Source organism: Salvelinus sp. IW2-2015, linkage group LG15 (genome assembly GCF_002910315.2).
Source record: "Salvelinus sp. IW2-2015 linkage group LG15, ASM291031v2, whole genome shotgun sequence".
Taxonomy (NCBI): Eukaryota; Metazoa; Chordata; class Actinopteri; order Salmoniformes; family Salmonidae; genus Salvelinus; species Salvelinus sp. IW2-2015.
In genome coordinates, this window is record NC_036855.1 from 64,007,851 (window position 1) to 64,020,895 (window position 13,045).

The 13,045-nt window shown below is 43.2% G+C and overlaps 1 protein-coding gene and 3 non-coding genes across 4 annotated transcripts; all 4 read left to right on the forward strand.

Annotated features, from left to right (window-relative positions):
• The first annotated feature begins 874 nt into the window (after positions 1 to 874).
• LOC111975221 (small nucleolar RNA SNORA68) lies at positions 875 to 1,006 on the forward strand. Its single transcript, XR_002878786.1, has one exon. It is a non-coding gene; the product is annotated as a small nucleolar RNA SNORA68 (small nucleolar RNA).
• Positions 1,007 to 1,098: 92 nt separating this feature from the next.
• LOC111975035 (small ribosomal subunit protein uS15) lies at positions 1,099 to 2,475 on the forward strand. Its single transcript, XM_024003186.2, has 3 exons — positions 1,099 to 1,392; positions 1,846 to 1,946; positions 2,407 to 2,475. Exons 1-3 carry the CDS (start codon positions 1,114 to 1,116, stop codon positions 2,438 to 2,440), a joined length of 414 nt encoding a protein of 137 aa, XP_023858954.2. The 5' UTR covers positions 1,099 to 1,113; the 3' UTR covers positions 2,441 to 2,475.
• Positions 1,533 to 1,755, forward strand: LOC111975238 (small nucleolar RNA SNORA73 family). Its single transcript, XR_002878802.1, has one exon. It is a non-coding gene; the product is annotated as a small nucleolar RNA SNORA73 family (small nucleolar RNA).
• Positions 2,051 to 2,179, forward strand: LOC111975228 (small nucleolar RNA SNORA19). Its single transcript, XR_002878792.1, has one exon. It is a non-coding gene; the product is annotated as a small nucleolar RNA SNORA19 (small nucleolar RNA).
• Positions 2,476 to 13,045: the final 10,570 nt, after the last annotated feature.

The following is a 13,045-nucleotide window of genomic DNA, read 5'->3' on the forward strand; positions in this document are numbered from 1 at the left end:
CCTCAAACATCTGGTGATTTTGCAGAGCCATATCAATTTACAGAAATACGCACAATAAACATTGATAAAAGATACAAGTATTATACATGGAACTTTAGATAAACCTCTCCTTAATGCAACCGCTATGTCAGATTWAAAAAAAACTTTGTTTGATTTGTTCCATAAAGTCCATTTATGTCCAAATACCTCCTTTACGTTCGTGCGTTCAGTACACAATCCAGACTCACAGGCAGGTCCATGTGAAAGTTCAGACAAAGTCATATTACAGTTCGTAGAAACATGTCAAACGAAGTATAGAATCAATCTTTAGGATTTTTTAAACAAATCTTCAATAATGTTCCACCGGAGAATTCCTTTGTCTTCAGAAATGCAATGGAACGCAAGCTAACTGTCTCACGTGAACACGCCTGGTCAGCTCATGGCACTCTGCCAGACCCATGACTCGGAGCCCCCCCCCTCCTTCACAGTAGAAGCATCAAACAAGGTTCTAAAGACTGTTGACATCTAGTGGAAGCCGTAGGAAGTGCAATATGACCAATATCCCACTGTATATTCGACAGGTGATGAGTTGAAAACCTACAAACCTCAGATTTCCCACTTCCTGGTTGGATTTTTTTCTCATGTTTTTGCCTGCCATATGAGTTCTGTTATACTCACAGACATCATTCAAACAGAAAACACTGATGTTTCTAAAACTATCCAAATATACTAATAATATGCCCATCTTAGCTTCTGGGCCTGAGGAGCAGGCAGTTTACTCTGGGAACCTTATTCATCCAAGCTACTCAATACTGCCCCCAGTCATAAGTTAATTTGTATACTGTCCAGCCCTTTCCATAAGGTTCTCTTCTCAGTTCATCTAGTGGCAATGTTTTATGCACCCTAACCCAACGGCCATATCAAATGAATGGTATGATCTTGTCAGGTGTGCTAAAATCAATGCGTTCCTTGTCGCCTTTCTCTGGAGCTGCTGTGCCGTTGAAAGTGAATTCAAGGTTCAACATTATCATTCCAGATTTACCCAGTGTTGTCCTATGCATATTATACTCACATTTTATCTTCCTCGCCATACTTTTTAGAAAAAAAGTTGAACGCATTGTCTATTTTTCTACAATGAAACCATTTCGGGTTTGGTTGACCACCACACAAAGTACAAACCACAGAGGGGAAAATACCAAGAGACTGAAGTTAGAAAAGGCTGATACTACTATTCTCTCTACAGGTGTGATCCTTAGGGACTCTCATGGTGTTGCTCAGGTGCGCTTTGTCACTGGAAACAAGATCCTGAGGATCCTCAAGTCCAAGGGCCTGGCCCCTGACCTGCCCGAGGATCTGTACCACCTCATCAAGAAGGCTGTTGCTATAAGGAAGCATCTGGAGAGGAACCGAAAGGTAACAGGGCCTTTAAATGTTTGTCTCGAGTTAACTTCCAGGGAGGGAGGAGACTGTTAAACCACCAGGATTCTCAAGCGTAACTAGGTTGAAAATCCAACTAAATTAAAGCCCTGCTGTAAAAATGAATTGACTGATGCTCAATGTGGACATCTGGTAAGGTTGCTCTTGCATTGCTCTGTCCAATTGGCTTATAGGAGCGTAGCACTGTACAGTGCCATGATGTACAGTCCCGTGCCACAACATTGTACAGCAAGCCTGTTCCCAGCCTTTGGGCTGGTAGGGATGGCATCCTGCATATTCCTATGTCTTCCCAGAGCCGCTGGGCCATGACTGGGCAGGCAAACCATGTAGTGCACAATTTAACTCAATTGTAATACCCGCCTTTGCCATTGACTGTCTGAGATTTTTGACTATGTGGAAAGGCTTTTTAACTCAACTTTTTTCTTGCAGGACAAGGATGCCAAGTTCCGTCTGATTCTCACTGAAAGCAGAATCCACAGATTGGCTCGTTACTACAAGACCAAGAGAGTTCTTGCTCCCAACTGGAAGTAGTATGTATTAACTCTTCGCTGCTTTATTGGCCTTAGGGAGATCAAGCCAGCATGAAGGCATAGTACCTACTCTTTTCATTTTTTCAGTTTGTTAGTTCAGTAAATGGCACATTTCATTGTCCTGTTCTTCCCTTGTAAGAGCTGAGATATTTCTTATGTGCTAGATAAAACCTTGGAGGTAAATTAGCAGAATGGCTGTTCTGTGCCAACCTGCCAGTCCCCTTCATACATCTCCCTGACACTGGTTCTATTTAATTGTTACCAACTGCCAGAGGCATTACTCTAACTGGATAATTATCAGTCTCCCGCAGGCTGAAAATGTATACCAACACACGTATTGACTTAAGACCTGATCATCAACCATACGACTGCTTCTATTGTTAGTCAGAGTTGGTGATGTTCAACTTTAGTTGATTACACAGCTTTCCTTTACTAATCCCTTTTCCTTCTTAATTTACAGCGAATCCTCTACTGCTTCTGCTCTGGTGGCGTAAGGAGTCTTTCACAAATAAATATCAATTTGGAAAGATCTTGTCTGCTGTGTTTTGTTTCAGCGGAGGGGGTCTAAAGGTTGGCGAAAGTACACATGATGGTACTTATACTGAAAAATATAAACGCAACATTTAAAGTGTTGGTCCCATGTTTTATGAGTTGAAATAAAAGAAAATCTCAAATGTTCCATATGCATTAAAGGTTTTTCTTTAAAGTTTGGTTTCATCCCTGTTAGTGAGCATTTCTGCTTTCCCATGATAATCCATCCACCTGACAGGTGTGGCCAATCAAGAAGCTGATGAAACAGCATGATCATTACACAGGTGCACCTTGTGCCGGGGACAAAAGGCCACTAAAATGTTCAGTTTTGTCACAACACAATGCCACACATGTTACAATTTGAGGGAGTGTACAACTGGCATGCTTACTGCAGGGTTGTCCATCAAATCAAAGTTTTTTTTTTCACTTGCGCTGAATACAACAGACCTTACAGTGAAATGTTTACTTGCAGGCTCTAACCAATAGTGCAAAAAAGACAGTGAAATAACAGCGGGGCTATATACAGTAGTGAGGCTACATACAGACACCGGTTAGTTGGGCTGATTGAGTTAGTATGTACATGTAGATATGGTTAAAGTGACTATGCATATGACAAACCGAGTAGCAGTAGTGTCAAATAGGGGGTGGCGGGACACAATGCAGATAGCCCAGTTAGCCAATGTGCGGGAGCACTAGTTGGTCGGGCCAATTGAGGTAGTATGTACATGAATGTATAGTTAGTGACTATGCATATGATAAACCGAGTAGCAGCAGTGTAAATGAGAGGTTGGGTCAGGGGCACACGGTGCAAGAAGTCCGGGTAGCCATTTGGTTACCTGTTCAGGGGTCTTATGGCTGGGGGCTGTTGCCAGTGAATTGAATGTTAATTTCATTACCATAGGCTGCCTCCAATGTCGTTTGAGAGAGTTTGGCAGTACAGCCAACTGGCCTCGCAATCTCAGGCCATGTGTAACCACGCCAGCCCAAGACCTTCACATCTGGCTGCTTCACCTGCAGGACTGAGTATTTTTGTCTATAATAAAGTGCTTTTGTGGGAAGAAACTAATCCTCATTGGCTAGCCCATCGCTATTCCCCTACCTGGTCATGTCAAATCCATAGTTAGGGCCTACACTGTTAGGTCTTTGAAATTGTAGCATTTTTGTTCAGTGTATTTTGAAAATGCCTTATTGCTAATGATGGCTAACCAATTGTATTGAATGTTTTTTTCGAAGTAATTTCTATTATTCAAACACTTAAGTGTCCAAACGAGCTTCAATGCCATACCACACTCATTCCGTGGCCTCCTGCTCTTAAATGCTAGTAAAACGAAATACATTCTCTTCAACCGATCACTGCCCGCACCCGACTAGCATCACTACTCTGGACGGTTCTGATTTATATGTGGACAACTATAAATACCAAGGTGTCTGGATAGACTAAACTCCTTACAGACTCACATTAAGCATCTCCAATCCAAAGTTAAATCTAGAATCGGCTTCCTATTTCGCAACAAAGCATCCTTCACTCATGCTGCCAAACATACCCTCGTAAAACTGACTATCCTGCCGATCCTTGACTTCGGTGATGTCATTTACAAAATAGTCTCCAACACTCTACTCAGCAAATTGGGTGTAGTCTATCACAGTGCCATCCGCTTTGTCACCAAAGCCCCATATACTACCCACCACTGCGACCTGTATGCTCTCGTTGGCTGGCTACATATTCGTCGCAAAACCCACTGGCTCCGGGTCATCTATAAGTCTTTGCTAGGTAAAGCCCAGCCTTAGCTCACTGGTCACCATAGCAGCACCCATCTGTAGCACGCGCTCCAGCAGGTATATTTCAATGGTCATTCCCAAAGCCAACACCTAATTTGGCCGCCTTTCCTTCCAGTTCTCTGCTGCCAATGACTGGAACGAATTGCAAAAATCACTGACGTTGGAGACATATCTCCCTCACTAACTTTAAGCGTCAGCTGTCAGAGCAATTTACCCGATRGCTGCAGCTGTACACAGCCCATCTGTAAATAGCCCATCCAACCAACTACCTGCCTCATGACCATTTTTGTTTTTCTGCTCTTTTGCACACCAGTATTTCTACTTGCACATCCTCATCTGTATATGTCACTCCAGTGTAAATTGCTAAATTGTAATTACTTCGCCACTATTGGCCTATTTATTGCCTTACTTCATTTGCACACACTGTATACATATTTTCTATTGTGTTATTGACTGTACGTTTGTTTATCCCATGTGTAACTCTGTGTTGTTTTTTTTGTCGCACTGCTTTGCTTTATCTTGGCCAGGTCGCAGTTGTAAATGAGAGCTTGTTCTCAACTGGCCTACCTGGTTAAATAAAGGTGAAATAAAAAAATTAAGTGTAGATTCATTGTTACCTTGTTAAATGTGTTTTTTAAATAATTAGATGGAGAGGCTCTGGTTCCTAGGCAACCTGGTGTAGAAACTGCTGTGCTCTCCAGGCTTCCTCTCAGCTATGACTCGCAGCAGGGGGAAAAAAGGTGGAGACATGATCTAACAGACTGGGCCTCCACATGCAATCAATGAGAASCCTTTGTTCTGTGGCATTTACAGGCTAAATTACTGTATTGATGGCTTAATGATGGAAAAATACTACTGTAGTGAAGTGATCAGTCATAACGCACCATTTTACCACAAGAGAGCAGCATTTAACTGTTAAATTACACTGACTGAACCAAAGTTATGCCCTTAAAGGCTAAACGCCTGAAGTTACTCCTTTTGGTGGTACATGTTTGTGAAGCAGTTGAATTCAGCAGACATGTTTTTGCATGTGCAACTGGTACATTTATCATGGGATGGTGGTTCTGATATTAAGTAAAAGTGGCTGACACCACAGGCCACAAAGACTACTCTTAACTAGCAGTCTCGTAAACCCACAATCTTTAAGACTGCCGGGAAGCTGCATTCTGATTAATGGAGCCTAATCTCTCACCCAGCAGTCCTGCTCACTTGGCCCCTCTGGGGAGACCGGGTGCAGGACCTGGAAGCTGTACTTACTCTTCATCCAGATGGAACCATACACCTGCCAGAAGATGATTCACTTCAACKTCACCTTCAACTTTTATTCTATGTCATGAGTTGCCCCACCCTAGGTATTATTTATATGATTAGACTAGTCTCTGCTTATGTGACTTCAAAAGATATTTGTCTTTAATTCATCATTAATCATTGGAAATATTTGATAGCCTCTGGTTTAGATGTCTGTACATTTTGGCTATCAGTAATCAAAGAAAACATTATTGTCTAAGATCATATTACCAATATGGTTCCTAAAGTTTCTTGAAAGCAGTAGCCTATAAATAGAAGCATTATTAAGGGGTGAGCTGTTCTGTGATCTTTTTTTCTGTAGATTTAACATACATTAKTTAGGCTAGCTTTATTTGGCTAAAAGAATAACAGGTAATGAAGGTGTCACACATTGTATTGATTTTGTTTCAGTATATATTGGTGTATCAGTATCTGTGTTGGACAGGGGCATGGTTTTAGTGCCRGAGGAGTGAAATGCCATCTTGGTGTGATATATCAGATTGCCTGTAAGATCTTTATTGCATTTGCTGCAGAGCCCCTTCAGCTAGCACTGATTCAGCCGGAGCTGCTGCCTCCTAGGAGAGGACGATAACATTGAGTCACCTTGCTGCATTGTYAGCCTCTGGCAGTGGAGAGGCAGGAATCAGCAGCAGCGCCTATACTGCATAGCTGCGCAGGACTGTGCATCACTACCGTGTGTGTTAGAGGGAGAGAGAGAATAGTGGAGAAAGGTTGACTGGGGACTGCAGTGTTATGTCCCCCTCTGCCCCAGGGTTCATGGTTTGGAGAATTTTTCTCTGTCTGAAATGCTTTCGGTAAATGCACACCACCCCAGTGTAGACGACTTAGTGCAGTGCAGCGACTGATCCCAGTTAAAATGGTCATGTTCCCCCCCCCCCTCAGACTGCTACTTGCAGATACAGTTTTTCAGAGTTTGTGGGGTGTCTCCAGGACTGAGTTGCTGCAGAGGGATTCAGTGGAATGAGAAAGGCAGAGTGTCAGGAGAGTTGTCCAAGGACTCTATAACTGTGATCCCATGGGATCAGCGAGCTGTCAACCTCTCAGTGCTGGCCTTCTCCCTCAGCAGCCTTGCTCTGAATGCCTAATGCAGCGTTCACGTGCTAGAGGGATGTAGGAAACACAGAAATATCCAACTTGCTAACTGGTTGTAGTTATACACGTGCCACATTCAACCACTTAGCAAGTCGGACATTTCAGAGTTTCCTAGTTCCGATTAGCATGTGAACACGGTATAACATCACCACTCTGAGAGTTCCTGTCACTCATCTGCAGCAATAAGTTATTCTTTATGTTCCATTGAAATTTACAAAAGTTATTTTCAAAAGCTTATTTGTGTGTGTTATACTGATACAATAAAATAAACAATAGCATGATATTTGGCTCACCTAACTTCACCTATTGTTTGCAGAGTCAACAAAGACAGATCCCCCCCCCCACGACCTCAATATGCCAGCCTCCATAATTTTCTTCAACTTCTGACTTAGTTTTTTCACTCTTTAATTTAATTTAAAATGTATTTAACTAGGCAAGTCAGTTAAGAACAAATTCTTATTTACAATGACGGCCTGGCAAAAGGCCTCCTGCGGGGACGGGGGCTGAGATTAAAAATAAAAATATAGGACAAAACACACATCACGACAAGAGAGACACCACAACACTACATAAAGAGAGACCTAAGACAACAACATAGCATGGCAGCAACACCACATGACAACATGGCAGCAGCACAACATGGTAGCAGCACAAAACATGGTACAAACATTATTGGGCACAGACAACAGCACAAAGGCCAGAAGGTAGAGACAACAATATATCACGCAAAGCAGTGATCATCAAGGCAGGTTTTCAAAAAGAGCTTGTTTGATGTATAATATCTGTAGTCAAATGGGTTTGGAGAAGAAGCGTGTTTGATTTCACACCATCATTCCAGAGGAACAGTACATCAAACCAATGGGGGACAGGCCAGCAAAGCCTCCTCCATAGGGATTCAGTGATCAAATATTTATATTGCAGTGGGGTGTTTGATGCTTTCTGCTCCCTGGGAGTGTACTCTGGGTTGTTTTAGTCCAGGAAGGAAGGAGATTGATAACCTTTACCTAACAGGAAGCCCACGAGGATATGGAGAGTTATTTCTCTTCTTTTAGTCGTTTTAAAAATGTATTGGGCCAAAAGACTGTGTTCAGTAAGAACGTTTTTAGATAAAACACTGCATTGGTAAAAAAGGCCTGATGGCAGTACTATATCTATTGAGATGTAATCCACTCATTCTGAATCATGAGGAATACGTGAATTCAAATGGCTATTGTAAAAATAAAGGTTGTCATAAAGACATTGTAAAGAGGCCAGACATTATATGTCGATGTCTTCCTTTTTTGATGTCTAGTGATACAGCTCTTTTCCCTCTTTACTTATGGAGATGTAGCCTGCTGTGTACTCTGTACTGTGACTTTGAGCTTTGCCTCACACACCTCAAGTTAAATTTATGGGCAGCATCAGGAAATTGGGCAGGTCCGTTTGATGCAGTGTAAGCATTATTGTAATGTGTCATGGTTGGGAAGGCTCTCTGTCCTTTAGGCCTGCAGCTGCAGTGAGAGAGATGACGCTGACAGATCCACAGCTAAACCAGCTTTGTGTGTACATGCCACACACACTGTCACACACATTGTTACACACACACAGAGAGAGAGTTGGATTGTAGATGCATCATTAATTCACTTACTGCCATTTAACATATTGTCAGCCATAGCACACAATAAAGCTGGCTATGTATAGCTTTTCTCTGATGACAACAATGGCCTCCTGAGCAGTTGCTTCTTCTTTTTATGTGAACTTGCCCTGCTCTTGAGAGAGGTCCTGCCATGTCAGTGTATTTTTGTTACTGGGAAGTCTCTCACTCAGAGAAACCTGATAGCTGCTGGATCTGGGGTGTGAGGACAATGTAAGGCATGGGATAATAGTCCCATTACAGCACAGCCAGCTGGCATATTTTAAGACATTTCTGTCAGTATCCAATTTTGAATTTTCCGGCAATATTTACCATTAAAGAAATACAGAGTTACATAGCCTATACAGATGTAGATGTAATTTGATCACTCGTTTGTTGTTGAGAATTTTTCTGTAACCTCTTTCGACATCTATCCAACATATTAGCCCAACACATGATACATTTCTGAAATCCTCAAGATGTTTCCATAGCTATGGGAAGTAGGTCTGCTGAGGGTGCTGCAGCACCCCCTGAAAAATAAAAATTATGCAATTTTCAATTAAATAAAAAAATGAGCGGAGAAAAAGAATTGTCACTGATCTTACCACGAGCTTCCTGTTAGAAAGTTGTTCTGACCCCTCTAAGATGTCACATCAATTAAGTGATGTGATACTGATCATGTGATTTCTCTGTAGGGTTGCACATTTTGGGGAATATTCAGAGGTAGAAACTTTACGTGGGAATTAACGGGAATATATGGGAATTAACGGGAATATATGGGAATTAACAGAAATATATGCAAATGTATATTAATACCATTTAAATGTAGATCTTTTTTGAACTGGTGCAACCAATTACCTTCAGAAATCACATAATTAGTTAAATAAAGTCCAAAGGACCACTTTAAGCCGTACACTCCATAGAGCTGGGCTTTACGGAAGAGTGGCCAGAAAAAAATTATGTGGGAGACTCCCCAAACATATTGAAGAAGGTACTCTGGTCAGATGAGACTAAAATTTAGCTTTTTGGCCATCAAGGAAAACGCTATGTCTGGTGCAAATCTAACACCTCTCATCACCCGAGAACACCATCCCCACAGTGAAGCATGGTGGTGGCAGCATCATGCTGTGGGGATGTTTTTCATCGGCAGGGACTAGGAAACTGGTCAGAATTTAAGGAATGATGGATGGCGCTAAATACATGGAAATTCTCGAAGGAAAACTGTTTTAGTCTTCCAGAGATTTGAGACTGGGGCGGAGGTTCATCTTCCAGCAGGACAAGGACCCTAAGCATACTGCTAAAGCAACACTCGAGTGGTTTAAGGGGAAACATGTAAATGTCTTGGAATGGCCAAGTCAAAGCCCAGACCTCAATCCAATTGAGAATCTGTGGTATGACTTAAAGATTGCTGTACACAAGCAGGAACCCATCCAACTTGAAGGAACTGGAGCAGTTTTTACTTGAAGAATGGGCAAAAATCCCAGTGGCTAGATGTGCCAAGCTTATAGAGACATACCCCATGAGACTTGCAGCTGTAATTGCTGCAAAAGGTGGCTCTACAAAGTATTGACTTTTGGGGTGGTGAATAGTTATGCATGCTCAAGTTTTTTTTCTTCTCTTATTTCTTGTTTGTTTCACAATAAAAAATATTTTGCATCTTCAAAGTGGTAGGCATGTTGTGCAAATCAAATGATACAAACCCCCCAAAAATCCATTTTAATTCCAGGTTGTAAGGCAACAAAATAGGAAAAATGCCAAGGAGGTGAATAATTTCGCAAGCCAGTGTAGATTGCTGCTACAACTTGATGACCCTTCACATACCTAACCATTTCCTTGGCTCTCTTGTAGAGTGTATCCATTGTTTTCAGTGCCATGATGTCCTTAAGAAGCAGATTCAATGCATGAGCAGCACAGCCAATGGGTGTGATGTGATTGCATTGCCTGTCACCAGTGCAAATACCTTCTTTGGTCCAAGGTCATTGATGACTGCCTTCAGCTCATCTGCAATGTAGAGACCGGTGTGTCTGTTGTCCCTTGTGTCTGTGCTCTTGTTGAATACTGGTTGAGGGGTGAAGATGATGTAGTTAATTATTCCTTGCCCACGAACATTCGACCACCCATCAGAGACGATTGCAATACAGCCCTCTAGGCAGAGTTCCTCTGTCCAGTGTCTGTGTTCTTTTGCCCATCTTAATCTTTTTTTTTTATTGGCCAGTCTAAGATATGGCTTTTTCTTTGCAACCATGCCTAGAAGGCCAGCTTCCCAGAGTAGCCTCTTCACTGTTGACGTTGAGACTGGTGTTTAGCGGGTACTATTTAATGAAGCTGCCAAGTGAGGACTTGTGAGGCGTCAGTTTCTCAAACTAGACACTCTAATGTACTTGTCCTCTTGCTCAGTTGTGCACCGGGGCCTCCCACTCCTCTTTCTATTCTGGTTGGAGCCAGTTTGCGCTGTTCTGTGAAGGGAGTAGGACACAGCGTTGTACGAGATCATCAGTTTCTTGACAATTTCTCGCATTGAATAGCCTTCATTTCTCAGAACAGGAATAGACTGACGAGTTTCAGAGAGTTATTTGTTTCTGGCCATTTTGAGCCTGTAATCGAACCCACAAATGCTGATGCTCTAGAAACTCAACTAGAAGGCCAGTTTTATTGATTCTTTAATCAGGACAACAGTTTTCAGCTGTGCTAACATAATTGCAAAAGGGTTTTCTAATGATCAATTAGCCTTTTAAAATGATAAACTTGGATTTGCTTACACAACGTGCCATTGGAACACAGGAATGATGGTTTCTGATAATGGGCCTCTGTACGCCTATGTAGATATTCCATAAAAAAAAGCTACAATATTCATTTACAATATTAACAATGTCTACACTGTATTTCTGATCAAGTTGATGTTATTTTAATGGACAAAAAAATGTGCTTTTCTTTAGAAAACAAGGACATTTCTAAGTGACCCCAAACTTTTGAATGGTAGCGCATGTCGCATTCACGTGCTAGTTGTAACTAGGAAACTCGGAAATGTACTACTTGCTAACTGGTTGAAAGCGGCACGCAGAATCATCCACATCAGATTTGTCCTGTTGTTTCTCTGTAGTTCTAACCTAGCAATTTTATGAAGTTGGCTTTAGCTAGCCTAGATAGGTTCCCAATCTCCCAAACCTGTAACTAGCTACTAAGAAGCCATTTCAGGCTATCAAGTTAGAGATTGTCTAACTATCTTAGCTGGCATGTCTGCTGGCAAGGTTGGTAGACTTTAGAAAAGCAAGCAATAACTGTTCTGAATAAGACTCACATTCCTTTCAATCTTTTACCCAAATTTTAGCAGAGATGCAAAGAAGCGTGTTTCTTTTTTTTTACTACAAGTCAGGAGGATACAGACAGCTCAAGAGGTATGCATAGATATGCAGAAAACATACATTTTTTTTTACATAGAATTAAGTATAATGATTATGGTTCTAGAAGGAAAAAGCTGTTTCAGGTGTTTGAAAAATGCAAAATTCTCCAACTTATGGTAGCGGGTGTCACGACTTCCGCCGAAGTTGGTCCCTCTCCTTGTTCGGGCGGCGTTCGGCGGTCGAAGTCACCTACTTTCTAGCCATCGCTGATCCTCTTTTCATTTTCCTGTATATTGTATATTGATGACATTTTGATATACTCCGCTACACACGCTGAGCATGTGTCCCTGGTGCGCAGAGTGCTTGGTCGCCTGTTGGAGCATGACCTGTACGTCAAGGCTGAGAAATGCCTGTTCTTCCAACAGTCCGTCTCCTTTCTAGGGTATCGCATTGCAGCCGTGCGTAATTGGCCGACTCCCACCACGGTAAAGGAGGTGCAGCGGTTCTTAGGGTTTGCCAACTACTACCGGAGGTTTATCCGGGGTTTTGGTCAGGTAGCGGCTCCAATTACCTCACTGCTGAAGGGGGGCCCGGTGCGCTTGCAGTGGACAGCTGAGGCGGACAGGGCTTTTAGTCACTGTTTACCTCGGCTCCCGTGCTGGCCCATCCGGATCCCTCTTTGGCGTTCATAGTGGAGGTGGACTCGTCCGAGGCTGGGATAGGAGCTGTGCTCTCTCAGCGCTCGGGTACGCCACCGAAGCTCCGCCCCTGTGCCTTCTTCTCGAAGAAGCTCAGCCCGGCGGAGCAAAACTATGACGTGGGGGACCGGGAGTTGTTGGTTGTCGTCAAGGCTTTGAAGGTGCGGAGACATTGGCTTGAGGTGACTAGACACCCTTTTCTCATCTGGACTGACCACCGCAATCTAGAGTACATCCGGGCGGCGAGGAGACTGAACCCTCGCCAGGCAAGGTGGGCCATGTTGTTCACCTGTTTTGTGTTGACCCTTTCTTACAGACCAGGCTCCCAGAACGCGAAGGCAGACGCATTGTCCCGGCTGTATGACACAGAGGAGCGGCCCATGGATCCCACTTCCATACTCCCCGCCTCCTACCTGGTGGCGCCGGTAGTGTGGGAGCTGGACACGGACATTGAGCAGGCGTTACGTGCAGAGCCCGCTCCCGTCCAGTGTCCCGCTGGGCGTCTGTARGTCCCGTCTGCTGTTCGTGACCAGTTGATCTATTGGGCCCACATGTCACCCTCCTCTGGTCATCCTGGGATCGGTCGGACAGTGCGCTGTTTGAGCGGGAGGTACTGGTGGCCTACCTTGGCTAAGAACGTGGGGGTTTATGTTTCCTCCTGCTCGGTGTGCGCCCAGTGTAAGGCTTCTAGGCACCTGCCCAGAGGTAAGCTACACCCCTTACRCGTTCCACAGCGAC

Bases quoted from the DNA above. Each gene is read 5' to 3' on its own strand.
- LOC111975035 (XM_024003186.2), top strand. From the start codon at position 1,114: ATGAAACCATTTCGGGTTTGGTTGACCACCACACAAAGTACAAACCAC. The intron at 1,393-1,845 runs GTAACAGGGCCT...TTTTTCTTGCAG, and splicing joins ATCTGGAGAGGAACCGAAAG to GACAAGGATGCCAAGTTCCG. The intron at 1,947-2,406 runs GTATGTATTAAC...CTTAATTTACAG, and splicing joins CTTGCTCCCAACTGGAAGTA to CGAATCCTCTACTGCTTCTG.